Below are 24,041 nucleotides of genomic sequence, written 5' to 3' on the forward strand. Positions count from 1 at the left end.
TCTGCCTGGTCTCCTGAGGGGCCGCCTTACACACTGACCTGTCTTGTAGATCTCGTAGCGCAGGGAGAAGCCGGCCCCTTGGCGCGCATAGTCGGAGGTGAATTTAATATACAGAGAAGGGCCCGATGATGTGATAGTTGGGGGAGCGATGTTTCCACAGTGCTTCCCCAGCAGGTCGGCTGAATCGCTGTCCCCGTCTCGGATCTCGATGAAGTCATACCTGCCAAGAGAGAGGTGGAAAATCAGACAAGGCTCAGTAAGGAGAATGATACAAATTAATCTTTCTCCTAAAAGGAAACCTCTTCCTATGCGGACGTATTGCATATTTGCATACTGACTTACTTGCTTGGGCGTTTCAGCTCCTTCTCTCTAAACCCTTAATTTTTTATACATTAAGCATAAAAGCATCATCGTTTCATTAATGCATTTTTGCCGCCTCCTGCTATTTGCACTTCTGCTATCCAATTATGCCGCTGATCGGAATTCGCCGCACGCCCTCCAAGTAGCTCGACAGCGGCAAAATCCTGCGAAATCTGCACTTCTGCTCTTTTCATTCAAAACTTTTTTCCGTGATCTCAACAGTCAATATGTCCCACCAGCCATTCTGAGAAATGCGTTTTATAAAATACATAAAACCCACAGTGCACCCTCGCCGCACTCCGTAAACGATACCTCTCCCCCCCCCCCCCATGTGCTTATCTAAAATATAATTTCTTTTTCTTTCCCCTCCGCTGTGTCTGGAGCTGCTTTCCTCAGAAGCTCCGTTCGTGTGCAACATTCAGCCCAGCACTTTGGCCAATGACTCAAAGAAATTTGGCAGCTTTCACAAAAGACATGCAAAGATTCTCTAGGACAGACATCTGACTCATTTTTATGGCTTCCATTCAGGGCTGGCGTCAGGGTGGCAGGGCCCACTGCCACCTCCCCCCTGCCTCTCTGACTGCCCACTTGCCCATCCTTCCCCCACCAATTGCCTGAAAGAATGCAGCCAACCATGCCCCCAACCATGCCCCCAGCAGCATGTGTTGCCCGTCATTAGGGAAAGTGCACGTTGTACAAATCTGCATATCCAGATGTCCTGGGCCAATAAAAGACAGACAGCTGAAGTCCTTAAGAGCATAAGAGAAGCCACGTTGGATCAGGGCTTTTTCCGAAGCAGGAACTCCTTTGCATACTCTGCCCAGAGCCCCCCCCCCCCCAATCTGAAATTGGCCCTGCTTCCTTTCATGACATAAGAACATACGAAAAGCCGTGTTGGATCAGGCCACTGGCCTGTCCAGTACAGCACTCTGTGTCACACAGTGGCCAAAAACACCAGGTGCCAGGCCTGCAGCCAGAAAATGTTAGGTGAGGCGACCCAGGGGATAAAATTTTAGGTGGAGGGGCCCTGGGGCCTAAAATGACATCACACACTTTAAAAATAAATTTAAAAGGAGAGTGGCAGTGGCAGCGAGAGCAGCGGGTAGAGCGGGGGAGATGACAACAGGGCAGCGAGAGCAGGGGAGGCAAAAACGGGGGAAGCAAGAGTGGTGGCAGCGAGAGTGGCGGGGAAAGGAGGGGCCATACAAGAGGAAGGGGGCTTTGGCTGGAGCGGCCGCCCCCCCTCCCGGTCCCATCAGGAGATCCATCAGTGGGGTCAGGACTCCCACGGTTGCCCCTCCAAGCACCAAGAATACAGAGCATCACTGCCCCAGACAAAGAGTTCAAACAATACGCTGTGGCTAATAGCCACTGATGGACCTCTGCTCCATATGTCTAGCCAATCCCCTCTTGAAGCTGTCTAAAAGGTTCTGACTGAAAGGTGCTTCTAATCTATTCAGATAAGGGCATGCTTATGATATCATACTCCACTGCAATTTCCCCAGAACTCCAAAAACCCAGAACAGATTAAAAAAAACCAGCTTAAAGGAAAACTAATCCAATACGGAAAAGAACTGTGCCAACTGGGCAAATTTTGAATAATGCAGACATTATTTTCATTCTACGGTATGAGTTTCTTTGGCATTGTGTCCATTTCTCCCTTGTTTATGGAAGGAGCACTTGATCACAGTCCGCAATTTCCTTATCCTCTTCTAAATCTTAGAAGCCAAGGTTTTCTTTGTAAGCCATCTCTGTGTTCTTTCCAACAAGGCTGCTTTCTCTGTGTGTTTTCTTTACTGAGGGACATGGGGAAAACAACTGATAATGATTGCTTATGGGATTATAATCCGTTCTAATGGTTTTTATTTTAAATGTGTATTTGCTTTGTGAAAGGGAAAAAAGTTTTGCAGGCCATTCTACATATAGAAAAGGTAAAGGTAGCCCCCTGTGCAAGCACCAGTCGTTTCCGACTCTGGGGTGACGTATATACCGTACATACAGAGAAAAATCTGAAAGTTGTCTTCCCTATCACAGCTAGTTATGTATCAGTTATAATCCCAGGAGAACTCCAGCCACCACCTGGAGGCTGGCAACCCCATGACATGGCACAAATCCCAATCCTCTGCAACAGCTGACAGGAGATGGTGACCTTCATTAGCTACTTTTAGGATTTTCTTTACCTCCATTGTATCAGAAGAAGAGAGCTCTGATTTATGAAAGCACATTCTGGAATAAAAGTTCATAGAATAACAGGAGTTGAAAGGGACCCCCAGGATCATCTAGTCCAACCCCCTACATAATGCAGGAACTTCACAAATACCTCCCCCTAAATTCACAGGTTCAGTATTTCAATTGTTGTTAGTCTTTAAGGTGCCATTCTGTATTGTTCTGGGAGGTTTTGTGTTTTGAGTCCTTGCAAACTGTTCGCTACCTTGTCTAAGGAAAGAAGGTGAGATAGGAATATTTTCAATAGCTAAATTTAAATAAATGTATGTCACCACCCCCATTTGACAGAGAGAAGGCTAAATCAACACTGATGAGAGCCAGCATGGTATTGCAGTTAAAGTGTCAGACTAGGATCTCGGAGACCCGGGTTCGAATCCCCATGCTGCCATGGGAGCTTGCTGGCTGACCTTGGGCCAGTCACGCACATTCTCAGCATAACTTACCTCACAGGGTTGTTGTTAGGATAAAACAGAGGAGAGGAGGAGAATGTAAGCTGCTTCGAGCCCCCATTTGGGAGAAGGGCAGGATATAAATAAACTAAAAAATAAACAAATAGATTCGGACAGCCTTTACTGACATAGAAATAAACAAAAACTGGGTTTTTAAAGTGCTGCCCCATGTAGAGTTAAATCCAGTCTAGGTCCACTGATTTCAATGGGCTTAGGCTACAGTAAATCTGCATAGAATCTGCAGATGCGAGACACGGAACGAATCCCTTGCTAAGAAAAGGTGGGAAACTGAGGACTTCCTGGTTTGAAACTCTCTCCCTGCCCTAATTCTTCCGCTATTTCCTTCCTCCTCTTGTATCGCTCCCCCTCCACCACCACCCCACCCCCGGTTGCTTTCCTTCCCTCACTTTTGATCTCAGCCTCCAAGTCCACCTCTCCCAAAAGCGGCCGGATCTTGCTGCAGCTGCACCGTAACCCTCAACCCCACCCCAGTTCCCTTCAGGAATTTCGCACTTAATTTCTGAAGACGACCCAAGGGCAGGAGAAGGGAGTGGGTCATGGATTGGGAAGAAGAATCTACTGCAGCAATCTGATCTACAGCCAGTCTAAGGAGTAGGGTCACCAGCTCTGGGGTGGGAAATTCCAGGAGATTTTGCGCGTGGAGCCTGCGGAGGGCAGAGATCTTAGTGGGTACAATGTCAGAGAGTCTACCTTCCAAGTAGAACAAAGCAGGCGTCAAGTATCACCTTTAAGGCCAACAAAGTTTTATTCAGAATGTAAGCTTTCGTGTGTGCACGCACTCATCTTCAGACGAGGAATCAGGTACAGTGAGCAGAGCTACATATAGCTGGTAGGCGGTGGTTTAGAATGCAAAATGGTACAAATTGAATAAAATTAACAAATTGACAATAGTAAATTGCCAACAGTAACGATTAACAATTGTAAAATTAACAAATTGAGCAAACCTTTGACCTGGGTAGCTTGAGCGTGAGAAACCAATGAAACAGTCACATGTCAAAATGTGAGAATGTCTGCTAATCATTCTATTGTTATAAGCCCAGGCTTCTAACTTGACTCCTTTGGTCTACTCCTTCAGACCAACAGCTGCCCACTTGGATCTACCTTCCAAGTAGTCATTTTTCTCTTCCAGCTGTAATTCTGGGAGACCTCCAGCTGACTCCTGGAGACTAAACAACTCAAAATGAGAAACACGGATCAGGATCACCGCTCCCTCTAAGTTGAGTTAGTGTGAGCCAGCTCACACACTTTTTTTCTTAGCTCAGGAAAAAATGTCCGCGGAGCAGCAAACTGATTTATGCAGTCGCTCACAACTTCGACGCCAGTAGCTCACGAAAGCAGAATTTTCGCTCACAAGACTCCACAGCTTAGAGGGAGGATTGACCAGGAAAATTCAAATAAAGCCATCCAAATAAAGTTCAACTCTGAAATTCGTTGAAGAAATAACTATGGTTCTGGGCTATGGACGGTGGATTCCCAAGCTAAACCGGGGCACCTTTTACGGACATTTGAAACTGAATATCTGGGAACTCCTTGCTGTAGTGCAAAGTCCATCAGTTCTTTTGGATATGAGTACTTGAAATGAGACGTGCCATATTGGATGTTTAATGAAATGTATTGAATATCTGCAATATATCATTCAAATCAGTATTTTTTTGTAGCAGGAACTTCTTTGCATATTAGGCCACACACCCTCTGATGTAGCCAATCCTCCAAGAGCTTACAGGGCTCTTAGTACAGGGCCTACTGGCAGCTCCAGGAGGACTGGCTACACCAGGCAGGTGTGGCTTAATATGCAAAGGAGTTCCTGCTACAAAAAAGTCCTGATTTGAATAATTCATGTGTATTTGTATAGAGGCTGGTTTTCATGGTAGAGGCAGCTTTATTTGAAGGAAGTACTTCTTCACGCAAAGGGTAATTAACATGTGGAATTAACTGCCACAGGAGGTGGTGGCGGCTACAAGCATAGCCAGCTTCAAGAGGGGATTGGATAAAAATATGGAGCAGAGGTCCATCAGTGGCTATTAGCCACAGTGTGTGTGTGTGTATTTTGGCCACTGTGTGACACAGAGTGTTGGACTGGATGGCCATTGGCCTGATCAAACATGGCTTCTCTTATGTTCTTATGACTCTTGGAGACTAGCAACCCTTGACTATATCTAAGAACAAGGCCTGAGCTCTGGACTTTTCAAGCAGACTAGGGGTTGGATTTTAACACATGAACAGCCTGAACATTACGTAGTCTAGCAGGTTTTGCAATGCAAACTCTCTCCCTCTCAACAAACTTTTATTCTAGGTGCAGGGCTTTCTTTCTTTCTTTCTTTCTTTCTTTCTTTCTTTCTTTCTTTCTTTCTTTCTTTCTTTCTTTCTTTCTTTCTTTTGGTAGCAGGAGCTCCTTTGCATATTAGGCCACGCCCCCCTGCTGTAGCCAATCCTCCAAGAGCTTACAGGGCTCTTCGTACAGGGCCTGCTGTGAGCTCCAGGACGATTGGCTGCATCAGGGGGTGTGGCCTAATATGCAAAGGAGCTCTCCTAGAATTCCATCCCTGCATATTAGGCCACCCACCCCTGATGTAGCCAATCCTCCAAGAGCTTGCAGGCCTCTTCTTACAGGGCCTACTGTACGTGCTTGGAGGATTGGCTACATCAGGGGGTGTGGCCTAATATGCAAAGGAGTTCCTGCTACAAAAAAACCCTGTCTGGGTAGAAGATTTCATGTGCATGTGCACATCTTCAGATACCTCCATGCATGCAAAAGTTTATACCCAGAATCAAACTTTGTTGGTCTTAAAGGTGCTACCGGCCTCAAACTTTATTCTATGGCTTCAGACCAACAGTGGCTACCCACCTGACTCTCTCTCCCTCTCCCACACATTAAGTACCTGGTTACAATAACAACACTGGTAGGAAACTGCTTGACTCCCTTCCTCTATTTATTTGCAGTGTGTCAACATGCTCCAACAGCATGTTGCCGCTCTCCTCCTCAAAGGGGCAGAGGAGGAGAAAAGGAAAAGTGATACCGCTGCCAGGCTCCCGTCTCTGTCACAAGATCCCCCTACTTGTGAATCGAGGGTTGAAAGGAAAAATAGCTTGTCGACATGGAACGACTCTCATGTGACTCATTCCTTTCCGGCAAGACACACATCACCAAACAACCACCCCAAACAAACTTACAGGAACTCAATGTGCTAACCAGCAAGGAGAAGGACCGACCGGGCCTCCCTGTCCACATTTCACTCCTTTCTGGGAGTCAATCAGGCTCCACTCCAGGAACAAATGCCTGATGCAAAGTTATCCTCTGTCTATAGGTTACACATATAGCCTCTTGCAGTAAGACAGTTCATAGAGAGTTGCAAGGAGAGAAAGGGGTTCAGTCCTCTAGTGCTAAACGCAGCCCTCATCACCTCCAAGATTGGACCTTCCCAGGGCTTTTTCTGTAGCAGGAACGTCTTTGCATATTAGGCTACACCCCGCCCCTGATGTAGCCAATCCTCCAAGAGCTTATAGTTGGCCCTGTAAGAAGAGCCCTGTAAGCTCCAGGACACTGGGGGCCAAACTTGGTTAACGTAAGAGCCACACAGAATAAACATCAGATGTTTGAGAGCCACAAGACATAAACATTGGTTGTTTGAGAGCCACAAGACATGAACATCAGATGTTCGAGAGCTGAAAGACATGAACATCAGGTGTTTGAGAGCCACAAGAAAGGAAGGAAAGCAAATAGATGGGGGAGGGAAAGGTGGAAAGAAAGCAACTTTAACTTTAAAAGCATTTTCCAAGCCACCAGCTGGCTTGGCTTGGAGAAGTGGTTTAAAGAGACAAATGACTTTTCCAAGCTGGCTGGCAGGGCAGTGGAGGCTTTGAAAGCCACACAATACGTGTGAAAGAGCCACATGTGGCTCCCGAGCCACAGTTTGGCCACCCCTGCTACAGGAGGATTGGCTACATCGACAGGGAGGCGTAGCCTAATATGCAAAGGAGTTCCTGCTACAAAAAAGCCCTGGACCTTCTCAAATCAGAGGCATTTGTTTGCAGGGGAGACTACTGGGAAGAGCAAAAGGGTCAAACCACAGCCACGTAAACGATGCCCCTTGGCTGAAAGGCCGAAAAGGCAAGAAGAACTGAAGCAAGGAGAACCAAGGCAATTTGATGGGTCTCCAGGAGAGTATGACTGGCAAGCCGACACTGAGTCTATTCCCTGGGGGCTCACAAAAGCATGGATCCAGCCCTTCCTACTTCAAGAGTGTGAAGGAAGTAATTCAGACAGACGACTTGGTGTTGCAAGTGTTCCAAGGCTCCCATTAAAATCTTGGCACTCCTTCCTTTGATTTCTTTTCAGGAAAACAGCACTGGAAAGATTCAACGATGAACAAGGAGACAGATAAGCAGATCTGCTTGCACGAGATCTTGTGAAACCCCTAGCTCAGTCCTCCTGCTATATCAGAGCATCCAGAAGCGGTCTGCACAAGAGGTCACGCAAGGGGAGATACGGTAAGTTTGATTTAGTGTAAATGGCTACCTCAGTCATCTTCTTGCGCTTCCACTTGGGCGTGAGTTCAGTCCAAGCCAAGGTCCAGAGTCAAAGTTCAGCCCAAGAGTTGGTTACTGAAGAAGCAGAGTCCAGCTCAGAACCTCGACCAGTGAGGTCAGACAGTCCAAAGTCGTTCACGAGTGAAGGGAGGAGTCAAGAGCCGGTCCAAGGATTGCAGGAATAGAGCAGAGCCTAGAGTTGTGCTCACTGAGATCAGTGACTTGTTACTTCCATGTCTACCCCCATCCTCCACATCTGCATCTATGCTTGATGCACAGCTGGATTGTGTTTAGCTCGATCATGCTGAGCTCCATTGCGTTGAGCTCGTGAGAGGATGATCGCCCTGGACTGCTAGCTCCAGGTGCCGCCAACCTGCCAAACGTGCTGTGCCTCTGTTGCTGCAATTCATAGAATCATAGAGTTGGAAGGGACCTCTAGGGTCATTCAAATTCAGTCCATGCCCTTCACTGCCAGCACTCCTACAGCTCTGGGGAATGGTGGCCCGTAAGATTCCGGCAGAGCTTTGGGCCTGAGTTGCGGGTACACTATCTTCGGATGACAGCTCCTCCTTGACTTCCGAAGCCTTTTGGCTTTATTTATAATCTGATATATGCCAATAAAGGCTTGTGTTTGTTTGTGACTTCCGAAGCCTTTTCATTGTGGGTGGAGGTCTGCATCTGGTGTTCCCTGAACACTGTCCTTGTCCTCACTGCCATTGGGGCCAGTTTGATCAGGCTGGCCCCCCGCCCAACACAGTCCACCAAAACACTGAGAGTTCATTATAATACCTTGCCTCAGTGGATTGCAAGGGGCCTTAAGATCCAATCCATGTAGGATGGCTTTTGTTGACCGTATGAGAAAGGCACAGGCATCCCCTCGCCTGGCCCGCTTGTGGCCGATGGTGGCAGCGGCTGTTGCAAAAGAGAAGCGGCCTACATGTGGTTTCCATGAGTGCCCTTGGATTAGGGCTGCCAGTGGGAGACCTCCCACAGAGAGCCGCCAACACCCAGACAGCACTCTGATAACAAATGAGACTCTAACATGCTAACTAGTTATGTGACCCTCAAGCACTGATAGTTATTGATATATTGTACCAAAATGGAGTAGGAGGTCTGAGATGGTCACGGATGGTCTGTGGAACAGAAGACTTCCTAATTGCACAGAGTTTTTTTGTGACAGGTTTCACATATTGGTTGTGCGTGGGTTCTCTGTTTCGTGATATGCGTATATCTGTTGGACTGGGGGAAGTTTTGGATATTTTTGAGTAGTCGTGGCTTTTCAAATTATTTATGAAATAATTTTCAGAACTTGTGTGTTTTGATTTGCGTGGAGCCTGTTGGCTTGTCCTTTTTAGCACTCACGTACAGCAGCCAGGGGGGAAATGAAGGGCGGGAAATCACTCGCGGACCAGTGGCACGACGTCACTTCTGTCGTGACACTAGAAGTGATGTCATCAGATTGGGATGACGGTCTAGGATTCCACTGAAACTCTGTGGTAAAACGAGGGTGACTTCCCAGTCCTCATCTTCCAAGCCTCCTGCTTCATCGCCAGCATTCAGCTAGCAAAACTACCTTGCATCGAGAGCAGCACCCCAAGGCTAAGTTTCAGAAGAGCAGCCTATGGAGTTAATTCTCAAGTTTTGTTAGGCTCAAAAGGAAATTGGCCTTCCAGACACTGGGCACATTTTTAAAAAACGGAAGGTTGTTATTATTGTTGTTAACGCTAATAAGATGAATCGCCATCTGCTTGGTCTTCCAACAAACTGCATTGTTTGAGCGTGCTTCTCAAAGACAGGGAATTTGCAACACTATTTGTCAACAAAGGCCCAGACGAGCAGAAGGCAATTATTAGAAACAAATTTCTTCCCTCCTCGAATCCACTGAAAAGTTAAGGATTTAACAATCTGCCCATAGACAATTCGTGCGCCAAAGACGAGCCAAAATTTGTAATTGATTTGTTGGGAAGCGTTCTCCCTTTCACAGCTAGATTACACATTGGCTCCATCCACACATTTCAAGATGTCTCCCCGCCTCCCATTACTGTATATCCTTAATAACAAATGTTGCACAAACAGCCAGGGACTGCTTTGAGCCAGAACCCCAGAGCCTATTACTAATGTCACAGCGCAGCTCTGGCTGCAACACGTGGAGGAACTAATAGCAAGGAGAGAGCTTTCAGGCAAGACTGCTTTTCCCTCACCGGTGAATAAAAAGCTAGCCCGCCTCTCCCCCTCTCCCCCCAGCCATCCTACTAAAGGTAGCTGTGCTAAACTCCCACTGGCATCTACAGGACTCTCAGCTTGAATCACTGGCTTAGCCAGTGGTTAGAGTAAGGAGGGGCAAGCTTTTTGAGTCTGCAGGCAAATTGGGGATTTTGAGGGGTGGGCGCGTGGACGCTAGCCCAAAAGCAGCCTCACAAGAAGCAGAAACAAACCAGAAATTGCTTCTGCAGGTGATGGAAACAAACAGAATACCTCTCCTTTCTCCATCCGTGAGGACGAAATGGAACCATATGCCAGCTAAGAAAGCCTAGATCAGGGGTGGCCAAACTGCAGCTCGGGAGCCACGTATGGCTCTTTCACACATTGTGTGGCTCTCAAAATCCCCACCGCTCAGTTGGCAAACTTGGAGAAGACATTTCTCTCTTTAAATCGCTTCTCCAAGCCAACCAAGCCAGCGGCTAGGAGAATGCACACAATGTTAAAGTTGCTTTCTTTCTACCTCTCCCTCCCCCATCTATTTTCCTTCCTTCCTCCCTCCCTCACAGTTCCCAAGCATCTTATGTTCATGTCTTGTGGCTCTCAAACATCTGATGTTTATTCTATATGGCAGGGGTGGCCAACGGTAGCTCTCCAGATGTTTTTTGCCTACAACTCTCATCAGCCCCAGCCATTGGTCATGCTGGTTGGAGCTGATGAAGTTGTAGGCAAAAAACATCTGGAGAGCTACTGTTGGCCACCCCTGCTATATGGCTCTTAAGCAAGTTTGGCCACCCCAGGCCTAGATGCTTATCGGTTCCTTCTGATCCTCCACTGGAAAACCTTTCTTAGGAATGAGGACAGCCGCTAAGAAGCCCAGCTTCAGTGGCTCCACTCACTTCCTGAAAAGCTCAGCAGACGCCAGGGGAAATACCGGCAAGTGCTGTGGTGTCCATTGGCACTATGCTGGGGAACCATGGGTTAGAACAGAGGTGTCGAATTCATTTGTTATGAGGGCTGGATCTGACATAAATGAGACATCGTTGGGCCAGGCATGTGTGTACCTATTTAAGATTAGGTAGCAGAGATACAAACTTTATAAGGGACACAGACAAACACAATTAATTTTTTCTTTAAAAAAACATGCTTAAAACATTAGCACTTGTTAGTCTTAAAGGTGCTTTCTTTGTATTTCTCCCATGGGATCCAGGGAACTGGGCAAAGGAAGCTCTGGCGCTTTCTTTCCTTCCCCAGGTGACCAGGAGGGGGAGGAGCCTCAGCCAATTGAAGGAAGAGAGGCTTGGCTCAGTAGCTCAGCAGTGCGGCTGAGAGAGCCTGGCAAAGCAAGCTCTGCCTCCCCAAAGGATGAGCCTCAGCCTACGGATAAAACAGAGGTTTTGCTGTGCAACTGAGCAAGCCATGCAAAGCAAGCTGTAATGCAGAAGGAAGCAAGAGAGAGGGAGAAGGAAGCAGATGACAGCCAGTTGCTCAGGGGGCTGACAGGAATCCTCCGGGGCCTGATTCGGTCCCTGAGCCACATGTTTGACCCCCCTGAGTTAGAGTGTTGGACTAGGATCCAGAAAGCCAGGTTTGAAGAAAAAAAAACACCCATTGCCATGCCAGCTTGCAGGGTGACCTTGGGCTGGTCTCACACTCTTCGTCTAACCTACATTATCAGGTTGTTGTGAATATAAAAATGGAGAGGTGAACAGGGGGGGGGGGGAGGGGAGGAGTATAAATGAGGGAAGTGAACACATCAATCCTGCTGCTTCCCTCCTTCTCCCAAAAATGCTTCGCTGTGTTTTCCTTGCAAAATCCTTCAAGTGTATTTTTACTTCTCCCCTGAAGAGATCTGCAAAGTGTGAGATAACCTGTGCTGCGGTGTTACTGCTGCCAGAGTAAACTGTCTGGGCTCTTGGCGAGAGACGGCATGTTTTCCTTAAGCGGAAAACGGGTAGGCAGGGCAGTGGGGAGGAAGAAATTCATTCCAAAAGCCAGGGCATTCAAACAAACGAAACAGAAAGAACCCAAATCCCAGTTTTTTGTATGGCGATGCTTGATTCCCCCCTCCTTTTTTCGCTTCACATTTTAACTTCGATGTGTGTATTTCACACATCAGTGTATTAGAAAGATCATTGTTCAAAGAATCTGAGGTGGGATTCCACATACCCCCACCCACCCCAGGCTCAGACTTTTGTCTTTGCTAGCTTTCCAAACATAGACGCATGCACACTTTTCCTCTTAGGCTAATTTCTAGTTCTTGTTTCCAGAAAACTATGAATCAGTCCATCCGTTGCTGGGTGGGTCCGTTTCCGTGCAGCGGTGGCATCCAGAGCTACCTCACTCACATCCTCAGACAGCCGTTCTTCATTTACACGCACACGACTCTGGCACTGGTTAGTGCTGTCTGCCCCTTGCTCCCCCAAAATGAGAAAGTATGCAAGTCAACTGATCGGCAGTGACTCCTGGATCTTGGGCTGTGGTCTCCCCACTCACCTCCTACCTGATCCATATAGTCGGAGATGCCTGGAATTAAACTTAGAATCATAGAATCACAGTGTTGGAAGGTACCTCCAGGGTCATCTAGTCTGACCCCCTGCACAATGTAGGAAATTCACAAACACCTCCCCCTTCGTTCACAGGATCTGAATTACTGTCAGACGGCCATCTAGCTTCTGTTTAAAAACCTCCAAGGAAGGAGAGCCCACCACCTCCTGAGGAAGCCTGAGGAACCACTGTAAAGGTCAGGAAGTTCTTCCTAATGTTGAGCCGGAAACTCTTCTGATTTAATTTCAACCCGTTGGTTCTGGTCCTACCACCTGAGGCCACAGAAAACAATTTTGCACCATCCTCCATATGACAGTCCTTCAAGTACTTGATGGTGATCATGTCACCTCTCAGCTGCCTCCTCTCCAGGCTAAACATGCCCAGCTCCTTCAACCTTTCTTCATAGGACTTGGTCTCCAGACTCCCCACCATCTCTGTCACTCTCCTCTGGGCCCATTCCAGCTTGTCTATATCCTTCTTAAAATGTGGTGCCCAAAACTGAACACAATATTCCAGCTGAGGTCTTACCAGAGCAGAGTAAAGTGATACCATCACTTCACGTGATCTGAACGCCATCAGGGCTTTCTTTGTAGCAGGAACTCCTTTGCATATTAGGCTGCACACCCCTGATGTAGCCAATTCCCCAAGAACCTACAGTAGGCCCTGTAATAAGAACCCTGTACGCTCTTGGAGGATTGGCTGCATCAGGGGTGTGTGGCTTAATATGCAAAGGAGTTCTTGCTACAAAAAAAAAGCCCTGGACACTATACTTCTGATTCACGTGGTCTGGACACTATACTTCTGCAAACTTGAAACCTTCTGCCTACAGAATATGAGGCAGGACTTCACAAGAATACGTAATTAGCCTAACATTTTCAATAGAAACAACTGGAGAGAGGTTTCTTAAGAGAAGGTGCACAGCAAAGGGAAACTTGTGGCACATGCTGACCATGGCTGCCCTTATCTGTGTAACAGAATAACTCTTATTCTGAGGGTGAGAACCCACAGTGCAGAAACTACTTTGGAAAGGAGGTCGCAGGGGTGAGGGACAATGTAATTTCCCCCACACAGACACATCACAGTGGGCTTTTGTGAGGAGGAGAGTCCAGCGCACGAAGTGCTTTTAACCAGGAAAGCATTTCCATAGCTCATTTTATTAAACAGATATTCTCTTCAGAGAGGGAGGAAAAATTGTTCTGATGTTCTGTTTTGTTATTATTCAACATAAAGCCACTTCTAATGTCTCTTCTGTCTCTTGTGGCTAACACTTATCCGTTTCCCAGAAATTCATTTCTCTGTTTTCTCCATTAGCCCTGAAAACATTATAAGCAAAAATGGGGGGAAACAAACAAACAAAGTCATCTATTTGTTGATCCGGTTTATAGCACTCCGGAGAGAACCCGTCACTTCATTTCTGTCCTGCAGCCTGGTTTTAGCACACCACACAAGAACATCAGGAAATACACAATTATCTTGTAAAGGAACAAACTGAAATCTTTCCCATTCATTCCCAGATTATTAGAAAGCGCACTTATCCAAAGACAACCATGATGGTTAGACGCTCCTAGACACAATGGCACCAATGTTCCCTCTAAACTGAGTTAGTGTGAGCTAGCTCATAGTTTTTTAGCCTCTGGCTCACACATTTTTGTTCTATCTCAGCAAAAATGGCCCCCAAGCAAACTAACTTATGCAGTAGTTCATAACTTTAATGCCAGTAGCTCATGAAGTAGAATTTTTGCTCACACGACTCCACAGCGTAGAGAAGAGATGGGGAACCTTTTTTCTGCCAAGGGCCATATGGATATTTATAACATCATTCGCGGGCCATAAAAATTATCAACTTAAAAAACAGCACTCTGCTGAGGGAGAATGATTCAGGCCAGCAAAATTAATGCAAATAATTGTTTTTCTATTTGAAGTCAGGTGGGGAGAACCTAATCTGGCACACACACACACACACGCACCCAGCCCGCCGCCCTAGGCAAATGCATAGGTCCAGGGCTTTTTTGTAGAAAAATCCCAGCAGGAACTCTTTAGCATATTAGACCACATCCCCTAATATTAGCATATTAGGTCACACACTCATTAGCATATTAGGCCATACCATCTGGGATAATCACGTGCAAACTGAACTATGACAGTAACTTTTCCAGGCCCTGCAGCATATCTGGCCAGCCAGCCGGGCCCCAGGGAAGCTGACGCACAGTACATCTGGGCCCTGTGATCCCTGCCTGGCCCTGGGGAGGCTGCTGAACAGTGCAGCTGGGCCCCACGATCCTCACTAGCCAGCTAGGTCCCAGGGAGGCTGCCACATGACTCGGTTCGGTCCAGGACAAATCAGGGGTGGCCAAACTTGCTTAACGTAAGAGCCACAAAGAAGAAATTTCAGATGTTTGAGAGCCACAAGATATGAACATCAGTTGTTTCAGAGCAGGCAGGCAGGCAGGCAGGCAGGAAGAGAGGGAGGGAGGGAGGGAGGGAGGGAGGGAGGGAGGAAGGAAGGAAGGAAGGAAGGAAGGAAGGAAGGAAGGAAGGAAGGAAGGAAGGAAGGAAGGAAGGAAGGAAGGAAGGAAGGAAGGAGGGAGGGAGGGAGGGAGGGAGGGAGGGAGGGAGGGAAGGAAGGAAGGAAGGAAGGAAGGAAGGAAGGAAGGAAGGAAGGAAGGAAGGAAGGAAGGAAGGAAGGAAGGAAGGAAGGAAGGAAGGAAGGAAGGAAGGAAGGAAGGAAGGAAGGAAGGAAGGAAGGAAGGAAGGATGGATAATGGAGGGAGGAGGAGGGTGAGGTGAAAAGAAAGCAACTTTAATTTTAAGAGCATTATCCAAGCCTCCGGCTGACTTGGCTTCAAGAAGTAATTGAAAGAGTGGAATGCCTTCTCCAAGCTGACAGGGCAGCGGAGGCTTTGAGAGTCACACAATATGTGTGAAAGAGCCACATGTGGCTCCTGAGCCACTGTTTGGCCATTCCTGGGATAAATGCTTGACTCCTCAAGTGCAGTCGTCAGTCCTGGAATTTCCAGACACTTCATGGAAAGAAATTATTTCTAGTTAAGCACAGCGGAAGTTCGGATTGTCCCATGATGCAACAGCAGCCACACAAAGGATCTTCAAGTATGTGGTTTTCCTGCCATTTAAATCTTCAGCACTTCCAGGGGTGGAGTTCTAGCAGGAGCTCCTTTGCATATTAGGCTACACCCCCTTGATGTAGCCAATCCTCCAAGAACTTACAAAAAAGAGCCTTGTAAGTTCTTGGAGGATTGCTACATCAGGGGGTGTGGCCTAATATGCAAAGGAGCTCCTGCTAGAAGTTCACCCCTGGGCTCTTCCAAAAGCGGGCCTGATCTTTACTGTTTCTGCTTCCCCAAAGAAGCCCTGAAATGCCAAACCTGATTCTATCCCTGTGCAAAGAAACACAAGATAAAATTATTAATTTCAAATAACAAGCTTTCCCGCCTAGATTGCTCTTTTGGTCCCTATAATATAGTGCAGGGGTAGCCAATGGTAGCTCTCCAGATGTTTTTTTGCCTACAACTCCCATCAGCCCCAGCCAGCATGGCCAATGGCTGGGGCTGATGGGAGTTGTAGGCAAAAACATCTGGAGAGCTACCGTTGACCACCCCTGATGTAGTGGGTTCAATGCATAGGGGAGATGCGGTTGCAGTGATCATAGCTCTTTATTGCATTACAGCATGGTAACTAGTAGCTAAAGAAGACTGCTGAACTGGGCCAATGGGGCCAACTATATACAGTCCTGGGTTCCTGCGCTAGAACGCCATTGGATCGTTTGAACCAGCAGGGGGCTTCTGATTGGACCAGGGCAGTAGGGATTTGGATCCTACTGCCCATTTTTCTAGAGTCCCCAAGCTCAGTCCTCAAGGCTCCAATGAGCCAGGCAGGAACTCCGGTAAAGAAGGCAACTTTATTCCCCATACACAACACCCTCCATTTCTGAAACGCAGTTGTGGGATGCAGAAAAGAATACTAAACACAGTTAAAACCAGAAAACAGAATATTCAGGCAACTGGTTTACCTCAGCTACTTCAAAATTCAGTCTCTAATGACTGATTCTCCCTTCTTTCTTCCTAATAAAAGTAAAACTGGCACCAACAAGCTTCTGGAACTCCCTGGTGAAATATAGCTTTTTCTCCTAGCTCTTCACAGTTTACTGCTCGCAAGCAGGGGAAAACAGGAGATAAGATGCCTCCTATTATTTTAGTTAGCCTGTCTCCAGAAATTACAGAGCCTTGTTATCTTGGGGAAAGGAGCACGCCACACAAATCTGGATCCAAACTTCTCCAGCCATTTATTATGATTGCTTTTTATCAGCAGGCATTTATTTCTGTGGCACTCGTCTCTGCCTTAACTGAGCCTTTGGCAAACATAAGCACAGTTTATCCTCACAAGACTCTGTCAAGGGAGGAAAGAAAAAAAAAGGGGGGGTCAGTACTTTGCCCAAGGTCACAAAGGAAGTTTGCACGAGAGCCTAAAATAGAATGGAGACTTTGGCTTGACATATATCGTGGGAGACTAAGCCCGTGTCAGATAAGCAACACAAAACCAGAAAGATTAAGGTACTAGGTACCAGTCGAAGCCTTAATCTTCTAAACCTCTGATAACTGTTTGCACTCCTCAGTCCTGAAGTCTGTGTTGGGTCAGAGGGCACAAGGGGCCTATCGCAAATCAAATGAGAGTACCAAACAACTAGCCATACGGGATTCTGTCTGATGCTTGCTGTTGTGTTCAGTATCCAAAGCTGGGTGTATCTTGAACTTTTCTGGTTGACTCCTGTTTGGGTTTTTTTGTTGTTGAAGTTTTAACTTGTCTTTCTTCTTTGGCTCTTCCAATTAAACTGGCTACAACTTAAGTGACCAACAAACTTGCAACAGTTTGACCCAGGGCTTTTTTTGTAGCGGGAGCTCCTTTGCATATTAGGCCACACCTCCCTGACGTAGCCAATCCTCCAGGAGCTTACAGGAGGCCCTGTGCTAAGAACCCTGTAAGCTCTTGGAGGATTGGCTACATTAGGGTGTGTGTGGTCTAATATGCAAAGGAGTTTCTGCTACAAAAAATTAGGGAAGGGATAGACAGGCCTCCCGGAGTGGCAGTGTGTGAAAGACATGAGGCATTTCTTCCAGGAAATGCAAATGAATGATCCTGGAGAGACCAATAGGAGGGATTGCCACCGACTAAAGGGGGCGTGTTTAACTCAGCCACCGTGTATATACTGAGTGACTTGACTGGGCTGTGTGTGACTGTTTCTTCTTGCAATAAAGTGTTCTTGGTTGATTCAGAGCTGGCGGAACTTACTTTACTTCAGGAAGCCTGATCTAGTCAGATCTTGGAAGCTAAGCAAGGCTGGTACTTGGATGGGAGACCACCAAAGGAGACTCTGCTCTGGAAGGCCATGACAAACCACCTCTGCTTCTCACCTGCCTTGAAACTCCTTGCTGAGGAGGACTCAGTGCTAGAGAATCTGCCTGGCACACAGAAGACCCCAGGTTCAATCCCCAGCATCTCCAGTTAAAAGGACCAGGTAGCAGATGATAAGGACCTCTGCTTGAGACCCTGGAGAGCCGCTGCGGCTGTGAGTAGACAATACTGGCCGGGTCTGGTTCAGTATAAGGCAGCTTCATGTGTTCATAAGTCAGTTGCGACTGAGGGCATTTATGTATGCATCTGAGAACACAGAGGAAGGGTAGAGTTCTCATTAATAAGGCAAAACAAAACTGGCTTCTCAAGTGTTTGTGTACTTTCTGTAGCAGATTAGCACATGGTACACAACCAGGAGTGGAATTCTAGTAGGGGCTCCTTTGCATATTAGGCCACGCACCCCTGATATAGCCAATCCTCCAAGAGCTTATAGGGCTCTTAGTACAGGGTCTACTGTAAGCTCTTGGAGGATTGGCTACATCAGGGGTGTGTGGCCTAATGTGCAAAGGAGCTCCTGCTAGAATTCCACCCCGGTACACAACAATCTGCATTTATGCAACATTTTCAAGGAAGTTAACCCAATCAGAAAGAGAACTTCGTTACCCATTGCATTAACTGAGTCTTACGAAATTTCATTCTCAATTTGGACCCTATAGAGAGACAAGTAGTCCATGTTTTTCTTTCTCTTTGCTACTGACTACATCTACTTCCTTTGTCTTTCCATTAGGCTTTGCTGCAGGAACAAGACAAATAGAATTCTGCTTCACTGGACGGGGAAGAAGAAAAAAGGAAAGGTCCCCTGTGCAAGCACCAGTCGTTTCCGACTCTGGGGTGACGTCGCCTTCACAACGTTTTCACAACAGACTTTTTACGGGGTGGTTTGCCATTGCCTTCCCCAGTCATCTACGCTTTCCCCCCAGCAAGCTGGGTACTCAATTTACTGACCTCAGAAGGATGGAAGGCTGAATCAACCTGAGCCGGCTACCTGAAAACTCAGCTTCCACTGGGGATCGAACTCAGGTCATGAGCAAAGTTTAGCAATGCAGTACTGCAGCTTTAACACTCTGCGCCACAGGGCTCTCAGACGGGGAAGAAAGAGGACTTCAAAAACCTGCTCTACCATTCAAAGTAAGGAAACATGGTATACTAACCCATACCTTTGAGGAACCTGGGGGGCATCTCATAGGGTTGTCAAGTCCCCCCTGGCCACCAGCAGAGGGTGGAGGGGTAGGATTGCCAGACTCAGGTTGGGAAACTCCTGGAGATTTGGGGGCAGAGCTCGGGGAGGACCAGAACCTCCGTGGGCTGCAAGGCCACATAGTCCCACCTCGAAAGCATCCATTTGCTTCAGGGAATCTGATCTCTGTAGTCTGGAGATAAGCTGTAATTCCAGGGGATCCCCACCTCGGGACTGGCATTCCCGGTAGGGTTGTCAACCTCCAGGTGGCACCTGGAGATCTGCTACTACAATTGATCTCTGGACAATGAAGATCAGTTCAGGAGAAAATGGTGGCTTTGGAGGGTGGAGTCTGTGGAGGGTGGAGTCTGTGGAGCACCCTCCCTTCCCCAAACCCTGCCCTCAGCTCCACCCCCAAATCTCCAAGTATTTCCCAACCCAGTGCTGGCAACCCTTAGCGTTTGTCATTTCCAGGTCATGAGTGGCCTGTTTCTTGTCTGCCTAAATCCCGCCTTCCATAAAGATTGGGTAGCCTTGTTGGCTCTCAGTACTTGAGTCAAGCAGCACTTTAGACATCAAAAAGCTTTTGTCAAAACTCCCTTCATCAGGTATCTAACAAAGGGAGCTTTGATTCTAAAAAGCTTTATAACCCCAAAATAGGGTTGCCAACCCCCAGGCGAGGGAAGCAATGCTCCTGTGAACCCCAGCCTCAAAAAAGTACAAAATGAATAACAAATTCAATACAAATATATAATGTATTCAAATATCGTTAATGTAATACTTCAATCTTATATAGTCCAAGGAACTCAAGCATCAGAACACCAGTCCCATTATTCTTCAGTAATTAATGCCAGACTTCTTCAGGAAAGTTCTGATGAAATTGATAAGTGTTCAATCAGTCCATATTCATGAAAGGTGCAGCACGCAATCCAAAGGCTACAGGTCTGTACTAGTGCCCCTGTTTTGCACAAAGCTTTTTCAAGCTTCCAGTAAAGCATTTTATACACTGGGTAAGAACGCCAAATATTCTCGTCAGTGAATGACCCTGAAGGCCTTCACTGGGGTTCTGTGGGGGGGGCCTGTTGTTGCAGGTAGAGGTACCACATTTTCAGCATAGCATCCAAAATGCCTCTCCCCAAAATGCCCTCCATGTTTCAAAAAGATTGGACAAGGGGTCTAATTCGATGAGTCCCAAAAGAAGGTGCCCCTATCCTTCATTATTTCCAATGGAGGGAAAGCATTTAAAAGGCATGCAGTCCCTTGAAATGTGATGGCCAGAACTCCCTTTGGAGTTCAATGATGCTCGCCACAAGCTTGCTCCTGGCTCCACACCCCCCAAAGTCTCCTGGCTCCACCCCCAAAGTCTCCTGGCTCCACCCCCCAAAGTCCCCACATATTTCTTGAATTGGACTTGGCAACCCTACCCCAAAATCGTATTGGTCTCTAAGTTGTTCCTGGACTCCACTATAGCTAAGCAGGGCTTTTTTTTTGTAGCAGGAACGCCTTTGCATATTAGGCCACATACCCCTGATGTAGGCAGTCCTCCAAGAGCTTAGAGTAGGCCCTGTACGAAGAGCCTTGTAAGCTCTTGGAGAATTGGCTACATCAGGGGTGTGTGGCCTAATACGCCAAGAAGTTCCTGCTACAAAAAAAAAGCCCTGCTAAGTCCACCTGTCTACCTTCCTTCTGTTTTGAGCTGCAGTGTTTCCTTGCAAGGACTCACCAGTGTTTTAGAAGAAAGGCTAAAGAAAAAAAAAAGGCTCATAACGAAATCTGGAACATAACAGACTGAAAATACGTCACAGAACACTTAGCATTTCCACACTATTCTACATCCTATTATAATCATTTCCATTTTACTCTATGCTCCTGTTATAATCTGAAACTAAAATACACCTGGAAGAGAAGCAGAACCTTTATCTCTCCGGCCTACTGGAAAATGAAAGATATACGGGGCCTTGAGAAACCGTATTTGCACCTTCCAAGTGCTGCTACAAGCCATTTGGGGAGAAAATTGGACTTTGCTTTCTATTTCCTCGTCCTGCCATGCTCACCGCTGCTTGATCACTTAAAGGGGAGAAAAAAAGATAATAAAAGATAATGCGCTCATTCACTTCTGAACATGACCCAAGGCAATGGATTGATGACAGTCCAATCTGGAATTAAGCCCTTTTACACAGGTCCAATCTGCCTGTCGAGAGAACATTTCAGAGCAACGGAGAAGCTGGGAGCCAGAAGAGAACTTTAAATCACAGGTCTTCTTTACCCAGCTGGATCTTTTTTCCAGTTTATTTTCCTCACTTTAAGGGCAGTTTTATAAACTGCAGGGGGGAGGGGGAAGGAGAATACAAGTTTTTCTTACACCGCGATATCACTTCCAGAAAAACTCAGGAAGTTACATCATTGCACTGGAACGATGCTCTAGGACTCCCTCCAAACTCTATGGGCGTTTTCGCACTCACCTTCAGCCGGCGCGACCCCCCTCTTCACCGCACAGGATCTGCGCGGATTTCGCACTGAAAGCCGCGGAGCAGGCGGAAGAGCCGGAAACTCCCGGCGCAAAAGCTGCGGAAATGGAAACTGCTTTTTGGTGGTTTTCGTTTGCGCCGCAAAAGCGCCGGGAGTTTCCGGCTCTTCCGGCTGCTCCGCGGCTTTTAGTGCGAAATCCGCGCAGATCCTGCGCAGTGAAGAGGGGGGTCGCGCCGGCTGAAGGTGAGTGCGAAAATGCCCTATAGCAAAACTATAGAGTTTGGGGAGGAATCCTACAGCGTCACGCTACCATCACTTGGATGCTTAAGACCACTGAATGCTATCTTTTCAATTGTATTGAAATTAGCATCTGAATTGTTTTTTAATTTAATATTTAACTCAATGTTTTATTGTAAACGGTGAGCTGCCCTGAGCCTGCTTCGGTGGGAAAGGCGGGATATAAATTGAATAAACCTAAACTTTTGCATTGCATTGGAAGTGACATTCCAGTGCCAGAACACCACATATCTGCATCCAGGGCTTTTTTTCATATTAGGTCACACGCAACTGATGTAGAATCCTCCTGGAGCTTACAGTAGGCCCTGGAATAACAGCCCTGTAAGCTCTTGGAGGATTGGCTACATCAGGGGGAGTGGCCTAATATGCAAAGGAGTTCCTGCTACAAAAAAGCCCTATACATCTCACCACCCCTGTCAACATCCCATGGGCTAATAGCAGCACATGCAACACACTCAATTCACCAAACGTGTAGCTGTCAGTTTGTTTGAATGGGGTAGGATGTGTATTTTCCATACATGTGCGCCTTTGGCATGACTGAATACATTTCTTTAAAACTCTGGAGTTGGACCTGCAAATACCAAAGCTATATGTGCATGGAAAATAAACGTTGCCCCATTCATACAGAAACAACCACCACACCCTGCCCTGGATAGCCCAGGCAAGCCCAATCTCATCAGATCTTGGAGCTCAGCAGGGTTGACTCTGACAAGTACCTGAATAGGAGACCTCCTTGGAATACCAGCAGTCGGGAGGGCAGGGGCAGGCTTTATTTAGCCACCTTCTGAATACCCCCCACGCCCCCAGTAGGGGCCAGTCACCAGAGGCTGCCATGACTTCCAGGTGCACGCACTCACACTCACAAGTACGCATACACACGTGCGTTAAAAATGCAAAAAACACCACCTCCCCCCAAAATAGCAACCATGGGTATTAGCAAAATCATGCACAGCATGATGCTCCATTTACACCTGAAAAGGGCTGGACCAGGAGTGGCCAAACTTGTAAGAGCCACATAGAATGAGCCACATAGAATGAATGTCAGATGTTTAAGAGCTGCAAGACAGGAACATCAGATGTCTGATTGCTGCAAGACAGGAAGGAAGGAAGGAAGGAAGGAAGGAAGGAAGGAAGGAAGGAAGGAAGGAAGGAAGGAAGGAAGGAAGGAAGGAAGGAAGGAAGGAAGGAAGGAAGGAAGGCAAATAGATGGTGGAGAGGTGAAATAGATGGAGGAGAGGTGAAAAGAAAGCAACTTTAACTGCATTCTCCCAGACACCATGCTGGCTTGACTTGGATAAGTGATTTAAAGAGATAAACACCTTCTCCGAGTTGGACAACGGGGTGATGGGGGCTTTGAGAGCCATCCAATATGTGTGAAAGAGCCACATGTGGCTCCCGAGCCACAGTTTGGCTACCCCTGGGCTAGACAGAGAAAGACATAGAAAGGGGATTTTAACAGCTAAATGCAAATGTATATTAATTTGTTCAAGGCTCACAAATTGTCTCATCACGGAACAGAAACATGCTGAACTCTTCTAAGCAGGCAGCAGTGAATGACAGTATGGGATATTCTGATGATGGAGGGAAAACGTCTCACACCAAATTAGTACTGCCGGCAGCCTCATGCTTTGGCCACCTTTCTTGCAACGTACAACCTTATCTAACACCTTGCTCCAATACAGTAGAAATCTCCTAGCAAGAAATGAACAGCTTTTCCTTGGGGCAGAGAGGGGAACAGGCAAGTGCTGCTACTTCGGGTACAGCACTCTACTTGGAATAAGCGACTGAATAATTTACATAGAATAAAATAGCAGAGAACAAATATAGCCAAGCATGTGTTGTTCAAACAAGAGGGAAAGTATTAATGAATAAACGATGGCTACTTCCCAGTTGAGCTATGCAAAGTCCTAAAAGATTATGCTGTTCAAGCGATGCACTCATGATGTCAGCAAATCTGGAAAACGCAACATTGGCCACAGGATTGGAAAAGGGCAGTTTGTATCCCAATCCCAAAGAAGGGTAATGCCAAGGAATGTTCAAAGTATCGCACCATTGCACTCATTTCACGCGCCAGCAAGGTCCTGTTAAAGATCCTACAAGAAAGGCTTCAGCAGTATGAAGATCGGGAACTACCAAAGTTCAAGCTGGGTTTTGGAGAGGTAGAGGAACTTACCAATAAAATTGCCAACGTTCGCTGGATTATAGAGAAAGCACAGGAGAACCAGAAAAACATCTATTTCTGCTTCATTGATGCTGGGAAAGACAGAAGGCAAAAGAAGAAGGGGACGGCAAAAGATGAGATAGCTGGACAGCATTACGGATGTGACTAACATGAATTTGAG

At 46.9% G+C, this 24,041-nt stretch overlaps 1 protein-coding gene across 2 annotated transcripts in view; it reads right to left on the reverse strand.

Moving 5' to 3' along the window:
- NRP2 (neuropilin 2) overlaps positions 1-24,041 on the reverse strand; it is a 312,308-nt gene that overhangs the window by 186,336 nt on the left and 101,931 nt on the right. For both annotated transcript variants that reach the window (XM_060256874.1, XM_060256875.1), the window contains exon 3: positions 39-220. In XM_060256874.1, coding sequence (XP_060112857.1) covers positions 39-220 — 182 coding nt within the window. The remainder of the gene's footprint in view (positions 1-38; positions 221-24,041) is intronic.

Source organism: Heteronotia binoei, chromosome 16 (assembly GCF_032191835.1).
Source record: "Heteronotia binoei isolate CCM8104 ecotype False Entrance Well chromosome 16, APGP_CSIRO_Hbin_v1, whole genome shotgun sequence".
In the NCBI taxonomy this organism is placed as follows: domain Eukaryota; kingdom Metazoa; phylum Chordata; class Lepidosauria; order Squamata; family Gekkonidae; genus Heteronotia; species Heteronotia binoei.